The sequence below is a fragment of the Genypterus blacodes genome, unplaced genomic scaffold (assembly GCF_046128005.1).
Source record: "Genypterus blacodes isolate CSIRO-AG114 ecotype Tasmania unplaced genomic scaffold, CSIRO-AGI_Gbla_v1 ptg000015l_1, whole genome shotgun sequence".
In the NCBI taxonomy this organism is placed as follows: domain Eukaryota; kingdom Metazoa; phylum Chordata; class Actinopteri; order Ophidiiformes; family Ophidiidae; genus Genypterus; species Genypterus blacodes.
This window is the reverse complement of record NW_027466829.1, coordinates 2944088-2961261: the sequence shown is the minus strand read 5'-3', so window position 1 is coordinate 2961261 and position 17174 is coordinate 2944088. Positions and strand designations below refer to the sequence as shown.

The 17174-nt window shown below is 41.6% G+C and overlaps 1 protein-coding gene across 1 annotated transcript; it reads right to left on the bottom strand.

Moving 5' to 3' along the window:
• Window positions 1-236: 236 nt before the first annotated feature.
• On the bottom strand, window positions 237-17129 carry ces2b (carboxylesterase 2b). The gene is made up of 49 exons (XM_076140731.1): window positions 16857-17129; window positions 16187-16379; window positions 15951-16092; window positions 15552-15685; window positions 15015-15168; window positions 14808-14912; window positions 14605-14703; window positions 14366-14509; window positions 14215-14292; window positions 13966-14113; window positions 13737-13886; window positions 13572-13644; window positions 13320-13492; window positions 12148-12340; window positions 11912-12053; window positions 11513-11646; window positions 10976-11129; window positions 10769-10873; window positions 10566-10664; window positions 10327-10470; window positions 10176-10253; window positions 9927-10074; window positions 9698-9847; window positions 9533-9605; window positions 9281-9453; window positions 8109-8301; window positions 7873-8014; window positions 7474-7607; window positions 6937-7090; window positions 6730-6834; window positions 6527-6625; window positions 6288-6431; window positions 6137-6214; window positions 5888-6035; window positions 5659-5808; window positions 5494-5566; window positions 5242-5414; window positions 4070-4262; window positions 3834-3975; window positions 3434-3567; window positions 2897-3050; window positions 2690-2794; window positions 2487-2585; window positions 2248-2391; window positions 2097-2174; window positions 1848-1995; window positions 1619-1768; window positions 1454-1526; window positions 237-1374 (listed from the first exon to the last, which is right to left on the bottom strand). The coding sequence occupies exons 1-49, from the start codon at window positions 16927-16929 to the stop codon at window positions 1191-1193; spliced, it is 6456 nt and encodes a 2151-aa protein (XP_075996846.1). The 5' UTR covers window positions 16930-17129; the 3' UTR covers window positions 237-1190.
• Between the last annotated feature and the right edge of the window lie 45 nt (window positions 17130-17174).

Genomic DNA, 17174 nt, shown 5'->3' with positions numbered 1-17174 from the left:
GTTTGAATGATTTCCCTTTTAAAAGTTGTGATTTGTACGGCATTCGATGCCCTTGGTCTGATTTTGTGGGAACATTTCAGGGAGCTTTTCAGCAAAGTCGTTCTTCTCAGTAATAAAATATTACTGAGAAGAATCAAGCTTTTTTGTTTGATCTATTCGTTCGAACAAGTGTGTTTAGCACACTGCTGTAGCTCCAGTAAGGCGTCATGGGAATAAATTGTCTTCTCACCCTAAAGTATTACCTCCACTGCTCCTTTTACTTGAGTGCCTTGACTTTGGTTCATGTATCCTTTAACACACAACAGCACCTCAAACTACAAGACAGTGAGACAGTGACAATTTACATTCATTAGGGTTCAAAACAACATAGTAGTAAAGCCAAGAAGCACAGTACAGCAGTACATACAACATTCTGGGTTAGACCAACTTACATGAATGGCAAAAATGGGTTTGTTTGTGTGGGAAGTGGGTATTAGTATGTTGGCTAAGTCACATGTACTTCACACTGAATGGCGGGCGGATGAGGCAAAGTTTATCTAGAAATGTTAAAAGGTCTTGTGTTGTATGGGTGCCCTTTGTACATGATACAGTAAAAACAGAGACATAAAGGATAAAAAATTTAATCAGAAATGGAAATACTTTAAAAGCTTAATTTAACTATGATAAGAAGGCCTTTCACATCATGACCCCATTTATCAAACATTCAAACATTCAAACAAAAACTAGAACTGACATGGTCGCATTAGCAATAAGTTTCATTAATGTCATGAGAAAACAATCACACCGCAAACACATACAATATGTATGTGTGTAATGTATATTTATTATATAAATCCCGAGTCCAACTGTGCCCAAAGCCTATCATTTTTGTTCAATTTGTTAAGCTCAAAGAACAAAATTTCTCTTTAAAACACTCCCTTTTAAATTCTTATAAAAATGCATCATTATCATTACACTTTTTCACTTCTGCTCTAAGTGTGTTTGTGTGTGTGTGGTGTGTAATAATTGTGTTGTATTTGGACCTTGAATAGATTTTAAACTAAGGTTAGATGTGTCTGTTAAGTAAACACGGCTCAACTCAGCTCAATGATCTGTTCTTCCTCATCTCTCCCTGATGACATACAGTGGGTACTGTGGCTGACTTTAATGATGGAAGGAATTACATGCTGATGGAACTGACAGAAGATGCTTTATAACTCGCTGCGCTCCTTTCTCTCCTTATGTTGGCGAATCTTCTCTGGAAGGGTCTGAGTCATGAAGATGAAGCGGTCCTGTTTCAGGTGCTGAGCAGGTACCTGCTCTATACCAATGGCCAGGTAGTCTTCTTCTGCTCCATACTTTGGCCACTGCACAAGGCCGTCCCCATTAGGAGACCTGCACACATATGTACTTGTTAAACAAGTTTGCCATATACAGTATATGCTATAAACTACAATAAGGGATGAATTCCTACCCTGTACGGGCAAAGTTGCCCCAGTAACTCATCATGGTTCTGCTTATCTCTGCATCCTCTTCGTCACATGGATCTAAAATGATGACAATCTAGTCAAAGTTAACGGCACACTAAAAACTCAAGAGACAAGTCAACTAATGAGACAAATCCTGTGATTGTACTTACCCTGGATTGTGACATGAGTAGTTGTGAAGCAGAATCCTAATACTGTAAACACCTCATCTCCGTGGTCACTCCCAACAAAGCTTGGCCTAAATGCTTGCAGGAATTTAGATGAATGCTTGTACTGATACAGATACACAGGAGCACCAGCATCTAGTAGTAAACAAATTGGTGGGATAAGTCTGAAGTCAAGTCTTTGTGAGGTTTACACAAACTTCTTTGAACAGACTACCTCTGTGGACATTTGCAGTCTTAATGGCTGGGATATTGACGAGTGCATCTCCCAACAGCTCAGTAAATCCATCTCGATTTTTCACACGATCCTCTCCAGTTCCCAGATATTCCACTGCCACAATCTCTTTGACTGTTTCATCTCTTATCTAGAGACAAGACAATGCACATCACACTGTCAATAGAAAAGCTTGAGAAAGATGAAGCTATGGATTCCTGTGCACAATATTTAAGGAAGTATTTGTCTTACATCAGGGAAGAACATGCTTATGATGGGTAGGAGCACCTCCGCATCAATTCCCTCTGTCCAGTTTGGAGGAGCAAAGAACTATGGGAGGAGCATACTTGTGTTTAACATGTTAAACACAGAAAGTAAAACACAATTCTGCATGTATACTCACTTTAGTGATAAGCCATCCCCCTTCATCATCATTAACACCTGTCATGAAGGGTATCGTGAGAAGTTCGTGATTACGGAATAGCTCGTCCACAGGCTTTTTCAGGAAGTGTCCATCAATATTCACAGGAAATCTTAGTGTTAAGTCCTGAAAACACGGAAAAGTTCTGTTAAAATGATGTTTTAACTGAGATTGAAGAATATTTCTGTAAAACAAGGCTACAAATCTTTATCAAATCTCACCGACGTAAGAGGGACAAGCGCATCGAGGTCTAAGTTTCTCAGGCAGTTGCTCATCTCCTCTGTGCTTTCCATGCTACAGCCAGTTAAATTTACCAGCATCTGGGAACAAACAATAATATGATACATTTCAAAGAGGAAAACAAATGTGATACGGTGGTGTAAGAAATTCTGGGGTTTTAAAACGAAATTAATCAATGAGTAACCTTTGTCAGAGGCAGAGCATTATCTGTAATAATTGCATCCATTGCAGCAGTGCCACTCTCAGCAATAGCCCGGTGGAAGAGGCCATCAGACAGCGGTGAGAGAAGCTGTTAAGACGCAATGTAGAATTTTCCATGTAGTACCCGAAGTTGACATCCGTGTGCCATTTTTAGACTTTGTCCGAGCTTTAAAAACCTACAGACTCTTACCAGGAGAGATACGCTTACTCCGCCAGCAGACTCGCCAAATATGGTGACTAAACCTGGGTCTCCTCCAAAATGGTGTATGTGCTGCTGGACCCACCGCAGAGCTTCCACCTGGTCCAGCAGGCCAAAGTTACCTGACATGTGCTCATCATCAGTGCTGGACAGAATAGACAATTAAAACTCTGTGAGGAAAACATTTACATGGTAAAAGTAACATTTGTTTTGGCATGTAGAATGATATTATCAGATCTGTTTTATTGGCTCCAGAGTCTGGCCACTGAGCATTCAGCCCCTGGACTGGGCCCCTCTAGCTTCTACTGCAGGTAAGAATCTGGCTGTACTCGTAGTTTAGGCTTCCATCTGAGCTTTATTTATGTATTACGTAATTGAAAAACATTTCAAAAGGGCCTTGTTTGAACCAGATACTGAGTAAGAAAAAAACTAAAGTTAGTCCATATTGACTGGAACCCTCTCCCCCACCTCCTAGAACATACAGTGTGTTTATCATTCTAAGTGAAAGTAGAGACTTGTGCCATTTACCTGATAAAGCCCATAACTCCTAAACGATACTGGATCAGAACCACAACTACATCCTGGTAAGCAGCCAGGGCAGAGCCATCATAGATCGAGGCTGAGCCAAGCGTAAATCCTCCACCATGAATCCAAACCATGACCTGGTCAGGCAAAGACAACACTGAATCTTTTGTATGAATCATAGAGTCCATTGTGTCACACAAGTATTCCAAATAGATTTAAACTCTGGTGAAAAATTATAAATGATTATGAATCTTACTTCAATTTGAATTTGTTAAGATAGCCTGTTGCCACTCAGAATTGAATAAATGCATTTCTCCTGGAGGAATATCAACAAAGACCTTATCTAAAGTGAAATAGTGGTTCTGAGCAGCCTCTTCTCAAGCCTGCATGCACAGCTACTTACTGGAAGCTTGGCATCTTGGGCTGCCTTAGCAGGTGTGTAGATGTTGAGGTAAAGGCAGTCTTCTGATATGTCCGGGAGATCAACTTGCATTCCACCGAGAGAGTCCACCAATTCCACAAGAAATGGTCTATGTTGAACACAACTAAAAAGAGAGAGCGTCATATACTGTACAAGTTATTGACTGTAAATAACCTAAGATCATTTATAATATACAACTGTTAGAATGACAGTCTTACATGGGTGGCTGCTTGGTAGCATCCCTCACTCCTTCCCATCCCTCTACAGGCTGAGGTGCGGCCATTCTCAGAGCAGGACCAACAGGGGGCTTTGCAAACGGAACCCCTAGAAAGGCATGGACCCCTGTCTCCTTCCCCTTTACACTGACATACCCACCTCTCACGCTCCCAAGCTCTGTATGGACTACTGGACCTGTAAGGATACAATGGCCGAGTCAGAAACAAGATGGATAGATACAGTAGATAGATAGATAAGTCAGTGAGTGAGAGGTCCTGCAATACAGACCAATTGATGATAACCCTATTTGGAGCGACCCACACTGAACTTTGTGCATCACAGTGGTGTGTGAGACTGAAGCCTCTGACAGGCGACAGAAGTTCAACGTGAAAGAAAACAAGCTTTTTTGTTTGATCTACTCGTTCTAACACGTGTGTTTAGCACACTGCTGTAGCTCTAGAAAGGCGTCATGGGAAAAAAATTTCTTCTCACCCTAAAGTATTACCACCACTGCTCCATTTACTTGAGTGTCTTTAATTTGGTTCATGTATCGTATAACACACTACAGCACCTCATACTACAAGACAGTGAAACATATACAGTAAGCCTTCAATTTTACATTCATTAGGGTTCAAAACAACATAGTAGTCAAGACAAGAAACACAGTACAGCAGTCCATACAAATGTGTGTCTGGGGGATGCAGACCTGGGTTAGACCCATTTACACAGATGGCAAAATAGGTTTGTTTGTGTCAGAAGTGGGTATTGGTATGTTGGCAAAGTCACATGTACTTCCAATGTATTGAGGGCAGGTTAGGCAAAGTCTATCTAGAAATGTTAAAAGGTCTTGTGTTGTATGGGTGCCCTTTGTACATGACACAATAGAAACAGGGACTAAAGGATAAACATTATAATCAGAAATGGAAATACTTTGAGGCAAAACCTCAAATATAAATTCTGTCATCTAACTATGATAAGAAGAAGGCCTTTCACATCATGACCCCATTTATCAAACATGTACTGCGACAAACATTGGAAAAAAACTAGAACTGACATGGTAGCATTAGCAGTTAGTTTCATTAATGACATGAGAAAACGATCACACCGCAAACACATACAATATGTATGTGCTTGCAGTCTTAATCTGACAGATGATGACTGCTTTATAACTCACTACGCTCCATTGTCTCCTTATGTTGGCGAATCTTCTCTGGGAGGGTCTGAGTCATGAAGATGAAGCGGTCCTGTTTCAGGTGCTGAGCAGGTACCTGCTCTATACCAATGGCCAGGTAGTCTTCTTCTGCTCCATACTTTGGCCACTGCACAAGGCCGTCCCCATTAGGAGACCTGCACACATATGTACTTGTTAAACAAGTTCGCCTTATACAGTTCATACTATAAACTACAATAAGGGACGAATTCCTACCCTGTACGGGCAAAGTTGCCCCAGTAACTCATCATGGTTCTGCTTATCTCTGCATCCTCTTCGTCACATGGATCTAAAATGATGACAATCTAGTCAAACTTAACGGTACGCTAAAAACTCAAGAGACAAGTCAACAAATGAGACAAATCCTGTGATTGTACTTACCCTGGATTGTGACATGAGTAGTTGTGAAGCAGAATCCTAATACTGTAAACACCTCATCTCCGTGGTCACTCCCAACAAAGCTTGGCCTTAATGCTTGCAGGAATTTAGATGAATGCTTGTACTGATACAGATACACAGGAGCACCAGCATCTAGTAGTAAACAAATTGGTGGGATAAGTCTGAAGTCAAGTCTTTGTGAGGTTTACACAAACTTCTTTGAACAGACTACCTCTGTGGACATTTGCAGTCTTAATGGCTGGGATATTGAAGAGTGCATCTCCCAACAGCTCAGTAAATCCATCTCGATTTTTCACACGATCCTCTCCAGTTCCCAGATATTCCACTGCCACAATCTCTTTGACTGTTTCATCTCTTATCTAGAGACAAGAAAATGCACATCACACTGTCAATAGAAAAGCTTGAGAAAGATGAAGCTATGGATTCCTGTGCACAATATTTAAGGAAGTATTTGTCTTACATCAGGGAAGAACATGCTTATAATGGGTAGGAGCACCTCCGCATCAATTCCCTCTGTCCAGTTTGGAGGAGCAAAGAACTATGGGAGGAGCATAGTTGTGTTTAACATGTTAAACACAGAAAGTAAAACCCAATTCTGCATGTATACTCACTTTAGGAAGAAGCCATCCCCCTTCATCATCATTAACACCTGTCATGAAGGGTATCGTGAGAAGTTCGTGATTACGGAATAGCTCGTCCACAGGCTTTTTCAGGAAGTGTCCATCAATATTCACAGGAAATCTTAGTGTTAAGTCCTGAAAACACGGAAAAGTTCTGTTAAAATGATGTTTTAACTGAGATTGAAGAATATTTCTGTAAAACAAGGCTACAAATCTTTATCAAATCTCACCGACGTAAGAGGGACAAGCGCATCGAGGTCTAAGTTTCTCAGGCAGTTGCTCATCTCCTCTGTGCTTTCCATGCTACAGCCAGTTAAATTTACCAGCATCTGGGAACAAACAATAATATGATACATTTCAAAGAGGAAAACAAATGTGATACGGTGGTGTAAGAAATTCTGGGGTTTTAAAACGAAATTAATCAATGAGTAACCTTTGTCAGAGGCAGAGCATTATCTGTAATAATTGCATCCATTGCAGCAGTGCCACTCTCAGCAATAGCCCGGTGGAAGAGGCCATCAGACAGCGGTGAGAGAAGCTGTTAAGACGCAATGTAGAATTTTCCATGTAGTACCCGAAGTTGACATCCGTGTGCCATTTTTAGACTTTGTCCGAGCTTTAAAAACCTACAGACTCTTACCAGGAGAGATACGCTTACTCCGCCAGCAGACTCGCCAAATATGGTGACTAAACCTGGGTCTCCTCCAAAATGGTGTATGTGCTGCTGGACCCACCGCAGAGCTTCCACCTGGTCCAGCAGGCCAAAGTTACCTGACATGTGCTCATCATCAGTGCTGGACAGAATAGACAATTAAAACTCTGTGAGGAAAACATTTACATGGTAAAAGTAACATTTGTTTTGGCATGTAGAATGATATTATCAGATCTGTTTTATTGGCTCCAGAGTCTGGCCACTGAGCATTCAGCCCCTGGACTGGGCCCCTCTAGCTTCTACTGCAGGTAAGAATCTGGCTGTACTCGTAGTTTAGGCTTCCATCTGAGCTTTATTTATGTATTACGTAATTGAAAAACATTTCAAAAGGGCCTTGTTTGAACCAGATACTGAGTAAGAAAAAAACTAAAGTTAGTCATTATTGACTGGAACCCTCTCCCCCACCTCCTAGAACATACAGTGTGTTTATCATTCTAAGTGAAAGTAGAGACTTGTGCCATTTACCTGATAAAGCCCATAATTCCTAAACGATACTGGATCAGAACCACAACTACATCCTGGTAAGCAGCCAGGGCAGAGCCATCATAGATCGAGGCTGAGCCAAGCGTAAATCCTCCACCATGAATCCAAACCATGACCTGGTCAGGCAAAGACAACACTGAATCTTTTGTATGAATCATAGAGTCGATTGTGTCACACAAGTATTCCAAATAGATTTAACTTTGGTAAAAAGTTATAAATGATTATGAATCTTACTTCAAATTGAATGTGTTAAGAAAACCTGCTGCCACTCAGAATTGAATAAATACATTTCTCCTGGAGGAATATCAACAAAGACCTTATCTAAAGTGAAATAGTGGTTCTGAGCAGCCTCTTCTCAAGCCTGCATGCACAGCTACCTACTGGAAGCTTGGCATCTTGGGCTGCCTTAGCAGGTGTGTAGATGTTGAGGTAAAGGCAGTCTTCTGATATGTCCGGGAGATCAACTTGCATTCCACCGAGAGAGTCCACCAATTCCACAAGAAATGGTCTATGTTGAACACAACTAAAAAGAGAGAGCGTCATATACTGTACAAGTTATTGACTGTAAATAACCTAAGATCATTTATAATATACAACTGTTAGAATGACAGTCTTACATGGGTGGCTGCTTGGTAGCATCCCTCACTCCTTCCCATCCCTCTACAGGCTGAGGTGCGGCCATTCTCAGAGCAGGTCCAACAGGGGGCTTTGCAAACGGAACCCCTAGAAAGGCATGGACCCCTGTCTCCTTCCCCTTTACACTGACATACCCACCTCTCACGCTCCCAAGCTCTGTATGGACTACTGGACCTGTAAGGATACAATGGCCGAGTCAGAAACAAGATGGATAGATACAGTAGATAGATAGATAAGTCAGTGAGTGAGAGGTCCTGCAATACAGACCAATTGATGATAACCCTATTTGGAGCGACCCACACTGAACTTTGTGCATCACAGTGGTGTGTGAGACTGAAGCCTCTGACAGGCGACAGAAGTTCAACGTGAAAGAAAACAAGCTTTTTTGTTTGATCTACTCGTTCTAACACGTGTGTTTAGCACACTGCTGTAGCTCCAGAAAGGCGTCATGGGAAAAAAATTTCTTCTCACCCTAAAGTATTACCACCACTACTCCATTTACTTGAGTGTCTTTAATTTGGTTCATGTATCGTATAACACACTACAGCACCTCATACTACAAGACAGTGAAACATATACAGTAAGCCTTCAATTTTACATTCATTAGGGTTCAAAACAACATAGTAGTCAAGACAAGAAACACAGTACAGCAGTCCATACAAATGTGTGTCTGGGGGATGCAGACCTGGGTTAGACCCACTTACACAGATGGCAAAATAGGTTTGTTTGTGTCAGAAGTGGGTATTGGTATGTTGGCAAAGTCACATGTACTTCCAATGTATTGAGGGCAGGTTAGGCAAAGTCTATCTAGAAATGTTAAAAGGTCTTGTGTTGTATGGGTGCCCTTTGTACATGACACAATAAAAACAGGGACTAAAGGATAAACATTATAATCAGAAATGGAAATACTTTGAGGCAAAACCTCAAATATAAATTCTGTCATCTAACTATGATAAGAAGAAGGCCTTTCACATCATGACCCCATTTATCAAACATGTACTGCGACAAACATTGGAAAAAAACTAGAACTGACATGGTAGCATTAGCAATAAGTTTCATTAATGACATGAGAAAACGATCACACCGCAAACACATACAATATGTATGTGCTTGCAGTCTTAATCTGACAGATGATGACTGCTTTATAACTCACTACGCTCCATTGTCTCCTTATGTTGGCGAATCTTCTCTGGGAGGGTCTGAGTCATGAAGATGAAGCGGTCCTGTTTCAGGTGCTGAGCAGGTACCTGCTCTATACCAATGGCCAGGTAGTCTTCTTCTGCTCCATACTTTGGCCACTGCACAAGGCCGTCCCCATTAGGAGACCTGCACACATATGTACTTGTTAAACAAGTTCGCCTTATACAGTTCATACTATAAACTACAATAAGGGATGAATTCCTACCCTGTACGGGCAAAGTTGCCCCAGTAACTCATCATGGTTCTGCTTATCTCTGCATCCTCTTCGTCACATAGATCTAAAATGATGACAATCTAGTCAAACTTAACGGTACGCTAAAAACTCAAGAGACAAGTCAACAAATGAGACAAATCCTGTGATTGTACTTACCCTGGATTGTGACATGAGTAGTTGTGAAGCAGAATCCTAATACTGTAAACACCTCATCTCCGTGGTCACTCCCAACAAAGCTTGGCCTTAATGCTTGCAGGAATTTAGATGAATGCTTGTACTGATACAGATACACAGGAGCACCAGCATCTAGTAGTAAACAAATTGGTGGGATAAGTCTGAAGTCAAGTCTTTGTGAGGTTTACACAAACTTCTTTGAACAGACTACCTCTGTGGACATTTGCAGTCTTAATGGCTGGGATATTGAAGAGTGCATCTCCCAACAGCTCAGTAAATCCATCTCGATTTTTCACACGATCCTCTCCAGTTCCCAGATATTCCACTGCCACAATCTCTTTGACTGTTTCATCTCTTATCTAGAGACAAGAAAATGCACATCACACTGTCAATAGAAAAGCTTGAGAAAGATGAAGCTATGGATTCCTGTGCACAATATTTAAGGAAGTATTTGTCTTACATCAGGGAAGAACATGCTTATAATGGGTAGGAGCACCTCCGCATCAATTCCCTCTGTCCAGTTTGGAGGAGCAAAGAACTATGGGAGGAGCATAGTTGTGTTTAACATGTTAAACACAGAAAGTAAAACCCAATTCTGCATGTATACTCACTTTAGGAAGAAGCCATCCCCCTTCATCATCATTAACACCTGTCATGAAGGGTATCGTGAGAAGTTCGTGATTACGGAATAGCTCGTCCACAGGCTTTTTCAGGAAGTGTCCATCAATATTCACAGGAAATCTTAGTGTTAAGTCCTGAAAACACGGAAAAGTTCTGTTAAAATGATGTTTTAACTGAGATTGAAGAATATTTCTGTAAAACAAGGCTACAAATCTTTATCAAATCTCACCGACGTAAGAGGGACAAGCGCATCGAGGTCTAAGTTTCTCAGGCAGTTGCTCATCTCCTCTGTGCTTTCCATGCTACAGCCAGTTAAATTTACCAGCATCTGGGAACAAACAATAATATGATACATTTCAAAGAGGAAAACAAATGTGATACGGTGGTGTAAGAAATTCTGGGGTTTTAAAACGAAATTAATCAATGAGTAACCTTTGTCAGAGGCAGAGCATTATCTGTAATAAGTGCATCCATTGCAGCAGTGCCACTCTCAGCAATAGCACGGTGGAAGAGGCCATCAGACAGCGGTGAGAGAAGCTGTTAAGACGCAATGTAGAATTTTCCATGTAGTACCCGAAGTTGACATCCGTGTGCCATTTTTAGACTTTGTCCGAGCTTTAAAAACCTACAGACTCTTACCAGGAGAGATACGCTTACTCCGCCAGCAGACTCGCCAAATATGGTGACTAAACCTGGGTCTCCTCCAAAATGGTGTATGTGCTGCTGGACCCACCGCAGAGCTTCCACCTGGTCCAGCAGGCCAAAGTTACCTGACATGTGCTCATCATCAGTGCTGGACAGAATAGACAATTAAAACTCTGTGAGGAAAACATTTACATGGTAAAAGTAACATTTGTTTTGGCATGTAGAATGATATTATCAGATCTGTTTTATTGGCTCCAGAGTCTGGCCACTGAGCATTCAGCCCCTGGACTGGGCCCCTCTAGCTTCTACTGCAGGTAAGAATCTGGCTGTACTCGTAGTTTAGGCTTCCATCTGAGCTTTATTTATGTATTACGTAATTGAAAAACATTTCAAAAGGGCCTTGTTTGAACCAGATACTGAGTAAGAAAAAAACTAAAGTTAGTCATTATTGACTGGAACCCTCTCCCCCACCTCCTAGAACATACAGTGTGTTTATCATTCTAAGTGAAAGTAGAGACTTGTGCCTTTTACCTGATAAAGCCCATAATTCCTAAACGATACTGGATCAGAACCACAACTACATCCTGGTAAGCAGCCAGGGCAGAGCCATCATAGATCGAGGCTGAGCCAAGCGTAAATCCTCCACCATGAATCCAAACCATGACCTGGTCAGGCAAAGACAACACTGAATCTTTTGTATGAATCATAGAGTCCATTGTGTCACACAAGTATTCCAAATAGATTTAACTTTGGTAAAAAGTTATAAATGATTATGAATCTTACTTCAAATTGAATGTGTTAAGAAAACCTGCTGCCACTCAGAATTGAATAAATACATTTCTCCTGGAGGAATATCAACAAAGACCTTATCTAAAGTGAAATAGTGGTTCTGAGCAGCCTCTTCTCAAGCCTGCATGCACAGCTACCTACTGGAAGCTTGGCATCTTGGGCTGCCTTAGCAGGTGTGTAGATGTTGAGGTAAAGGCAGTCTTCTGATATGTCCGGGAGATCAACTTGCATTCCACCGAGAGAGTCCACCAATTCCACAAGAAATGGTCTATGTTGAACACAACTAAAAAGAGAGAGCGTCATATACTGTACAAGTTATTGACTGTAAATAACCTAAGATCATTTATAATATACAACTGTTAGAATGACAGTCTTACATGGGTGGCTGCTTGGTAGCATCCCTCACTCCTTCCCATCCCTCTACAGGCTGAGGTGCGGCCATTCTCAGAGCAGGTCCAACAGGGGGCTTTGCAAACGGAACCCCTAGAAAGGCATGGACCCCTGTCTCCTTCCCCTTTACACTGACATACCCACCTCTCACGCTCCCAAGCTCTGTATGGACTACTGGACCTGTAAGGATACAATGGCCGAGTCAGAAACAAGATGGATAGATACAGTAGATAGATAGATAAGTCAGTGAGTGAGAGGTCCTGCAATACAGACCAATTGATGATAACCCTATTTGGAGCGACCCACACTGAACTTTGTGCATCACAGTGGTGTGTGAGACTGAAGCCTCTGACAGGCGACAGAAGTTCAACGTGAAAGAAAACAAGCTTTTTTGTTTGATCTACTCGTTCTAACACGTGTGTTTAGCACACTGCTGTAGCTCCAGAAAGGCGTTATGGGAAAAAAATTTCTTCTCACCCTAAAGTTTTACCACCACTGCTCCATTTACTTGAGTGTCTTTAATTTGGTTCATGTATCGTATAACACACTACAGCACCTCATACTACAAGACAGTGAAACATATACAGTAAGCCCTCAATTTTACATTCATTAGGGTTCAAAACAACATAGTAGTCAAGACAAGAAACACAGTACAGCAGTCCATACAAATGTGTGTCTGGGGGATGCAGACCTGGGTTAGACCCACTTACACAGATGGCAAAATAGGTTTGTTTGTGTCAGAAGTGGATATTGGTATGTTGGCAAAGTCACATGTACTTCCAATGTATTGAGGGCAGGTGAGGCAAAGTCTATCTAGAAATGTTAAAAGGTCTTGTGTTGTATGGGTGCCCTTTGTACATGACACAATAAAAACAGGGACTAAAGGATAAACATTATAATCAGAAATGGAAATACTTTGAGGCAAAACCTCAAATATAAATTCTGTCATCTAACTATGATAAGAAGAAGGCCTTTCACATCATGACCCCATTTATCAAACATGTACTGCGACAAACATTGGAAAAAAACTAGAACTGACATGGTAGCATTAGCAATAAGTTTCATTAATGACATGAGAAAACGATCACACCGCAAACACATACAATATGTATGTGCTTGCAGTCTTAATCTGACAGATGATGACTGCTTTATAACTCACTACGCTCCATTGTCTCCTTATGTTGGCGAATCTTCTCTGGGAGGGTCTGAGTCATGAAGATGAAGCGGTCCTGTTTCAGGTGCTGAGCAGGTACCTGCTCTATACCAATGGCCAGGTAGTCTTCTTCTGCTCCATACTTTGGCCACTGCACAAGGCCGTCCCCATTAGGAGACCTGCACACATATGTACTTGTTAAACAAGTTCGCCTTATACAGTTCATACTATAAACTACAATAAGGGACGAATTCCTACCCTGTACGGGCAAAGTTGCCCCAGTAACTCATCATGGTTCTGCTTATCTCTGCATCCTCTTCGTCACATGGATCTAAAATGATGACAATCTAGTCAAACTTAACGGTACGCTAAAAACTCAAGAGACAAGTCAACAAATGAGACAAATCCTGTGATTGTACTTACCCTGGATTGTGACATGAGTAGTTGTGAAGCAGAATCCTAATACTGTAAACACCTCATCTCCGTGGTCACTCCCAACAAAGCTTGGCCTTAATGCTTGCAGGAATTTAGATGAATGCTTGTACTGATACAGATACACAGGAGCACCAGCATCTAGTAGTAAACAAATTGGTGGGATAAGTCTGAAGTCAAGTCTTTGTGAGGTTTACACAAACTTCTTTGAACAGACTACCTCTGTGGACATTTGCAGTCTTAATGGCTGGGATATTGAAGAGTGCATCTCCCAACAGCTCAGTAAATCCATCTCGATTTTTCACACGATCCTCTCCAGTTCCCAGATATTCCACTGCCACAATCTCTTTGACTGTTTCATCTCTTATCTAGAGACAAGAAAATGCACATCACACTGTCAATTGAAAAGCTTGAGAAAGATGAAGCTATGAATTCTTGTGCACAATATTTAAGGAAGTATTTGTCTTACATCAGGGAAGAACATGCTTATGATGGGTAGGAGCACCTCCGCATCAATTCCCTCTGTCCAGTTTGGAGGAGCAAGGAACTATGGGAGGAGCATAGTTGTGTTTAACATGTTAAACACAGAAAGTAAAACCCAATTCTGCATGTATACTCACTTTAGGAAGAAGCCATCCCCCTTCATCATCATTAACACCTGTCATGAAGGGTATCGTGAGAAGTTCGTGATTACGGAATAGCTCGTCCACAGGCTTTTTCAGGAAGTGTCCATCAATATTCACAGGAAATCTTAGTGTTAAGTCCTGAAAACACGGAAAAGTTCTGTTAAAATGATGTTTTAACTGAGATTGAAGAATATTTCTGTAAAACAAGGCTACAAATCTTTATCAAATCTCACCGACGTAAGAGGGACAAGCGCATCGAGGTCTAAGTTTCTCAGGCAGTTGCTCATCTCCTCTGTGCTTTCCATGCTACAGCCAGTTAAATTTACCAGCATCTGGGAACAAACAATAATATGATACATTTCAAAGAGGAAAACAAATGTGATACGGTGGTGTAAGAAATTCTGGGGTTTTAAAACGAAATTAATCAATGAGTAACCTTTGTCAGAGGCAGAGCATTATCTGTAATAATTGCATCCATTGCAGCAGTGCCACTCTCAGCAATAGCCCGGTGGAAGAGGCCATCAGACAGCGGTGAGAGAAGCTGTTAAGACGCAATGTAGAATTTTCCATGTAGTACCCGAAGTTGACATCCGTGTGCCATTTTTAGACTTTGTCCGAGCTTTAAAAACCTACAGACTCTTACCAGGAGAGATACGCTTACTCCGCCAGCAGACTCGCCAAATATGGTGACTAAACCTGGGTCTCCTCCAAAATGGTGTATGTGCTGCTGGACCCACCGCAGAGCTTCCACCTGGTCCAGCAGGCCAAAGTTACCTGACATGTGCTCATCATCAGTGCTGGAGAGAATAGACAATTAAAACTCTGTGAGGAAAACATTTACATGGTAAAAGTAACATTTGTTTTGGCATGTAGAATGATATTATCAGATCTGTTTTATTGGCTTCAGAGTCTGGCCACTGAGCATTCAGCCCCTGGACTGGGCCCCTCTAGCTTCTACTGCAGGTAAGAATCTGGCTGCACTCGTAGTTTAGGCTTCCATCTGAGCTTTATTTATGTATTACGTAATTGAAAAACATTTCAAAAGAGCTCCTTTTTAAACCAGATACTAAGTAGGAAAAAACTAAAGTTAGTCCATATTGACTGGAACCCTCTCCCCCACCTCCTAGAACATACAGTGTGTTTATCATTCTAAGTGAAAGTAGAGACTTGTGCCTTTTACCTGATAAAGCCCATAATTCCTAAACGATACTGGATCAGAACCACAACTACATCCTGGTAAGCAGCCAGGGCAGAGCCATCATAGATCGAGGCTGAGCCAAGCGTAAATCCTCCACCATGAATCCAAACCATGACCTGGTCAGGCAAAGACAACACTGAATCTTTTGTATGAATCATAGAGTCCATTGTGTCACACAAGTATTCCAAATAGATTTAACTTTGGTAAAAAGTTATAAATGATTATGAATCTTACTTCAAATTGAATGTGTTAAGAAAACCTGCTGCCACTCAGAATTGAATAAATGCATTTCTCCTGGAGGAATATCAACAAAGACCTTATCTAAAGTGAAATAGTGGTTCTGAGCAGCCTCTTCTCAAGCCTGCATGCACAGCTACCTACTGGAAGCTTGGCGTTTTGGTCTGCCTTAGCAGGTGTGTAGATGTTGAGGTAAAGGCAGTCTTCTGATATGTCCGGGAGATCAACTTGCATTCCACCGAGAGAGTCCACCAATTCCAGAAGTAATGGTCTATGTTGAACACAACTAAAAAGAGAGAGCGTCATATACTGTACAAGTTATTGACTGTAAATAACCTAAGATCATTTATAATATACAACTGTTAGAATGACAGTCTTACATGGGTGGCTGCTTGGTAGCATCCCTCACTCCTTCCCATCCCTCTACAGGCTGAGGTGCGGCCATTCTCAGAGCAGGTCCAACAGGGGGCTTTGCAAACGGAACCCCTAGAAAGGCATGGACCCCTGTCTCCTTCCCCTTTACACTGACATACCCACCTCTCACGCTCCCAAGCTCTGTATGGACTACTGGACCTGTAAGGATACAATGGCCGAGTCAGAAACAAGATAGACAGATAAGTCAGTGAGTGAGAGGTCCTGTCAGCCAACGTGAATGCAAAATCTAGCAGAAAGCAAAGGAGGACCAATTAAATATGAATGTTAATACACATGATTTTGAAATTGTCCTTTATGATATATGGGTGGAATGCGTGGGTGTGCACAGGCTTTTAACCAAGGAGTGTCTGGTGAACCGGTCAACCCAACCCTTTGTGATCTCACCTTTAGACACAGTGTAGGACACAAGTAGGTGAAAGGTTCTGGGTCTGAGACAAATGTGTGCGGCTGTTCGTAGCTTCAACAACTTTAAGCAGGCATGTTTCAACCATCTTAACAGGTACATTTTAAATAACAGATCTGGAGGTAAAGAGTTCTGCTGTGCATTGCGTAATGAGTTTACAATCAATTCAATTCTCCGTTATCACATTGCATCGGTGACTGTCTTCTACTCACCGTTGAGGTCTGCAGAAACAAGCAGAAATGAAACGGATGCAACGAAGAGAGTTTGCGTAACACGAAAGTCCATGGTGTCCCCTTCGTCGAAATGCGGAGAGTGACGCGATCTCTCCTTTTAAACCTCTTTGGGTCGAGATACTAGAAGAAAGTTAATCATTGCCCGCTATTTCAAACGCAAGTCAACACGTTACGCCCACCATTACAAAGCCATACAGACCGATCGATGATAAGCTTTTTTAGAGCGACACACACTGAACTTCGTGCGTCACAGTGGTGTGTGAAGTGTTGAAACCTGACAGGCGACAGAAGTTCAAC

Bases quoted from the DNA above. Each gene is read 5' to 3' on its own strand.
- ces2b (XM_076140731.1), bottom strand. From the start codon at position 16,929: ATGGACTTTCGTGTTACGCAAACTCTCTTCGTTGCATCCGTTTCATTT. The intron at 9,454-9,532 runs GTAGGAATTCAT...ATATGTGTGCAG, and splicing joins GGCAACTTTGCCCGTACAGG to GTCTCCTAATGGGGACGGCC. The intron at 2,795-2,896 runs GTAAGAGTCTGT...GCGTCTTAACAG, and splicing joins GAGTAAGCGTATCTCTCCTG to CTTCTCTCACCGCTGTCTGA.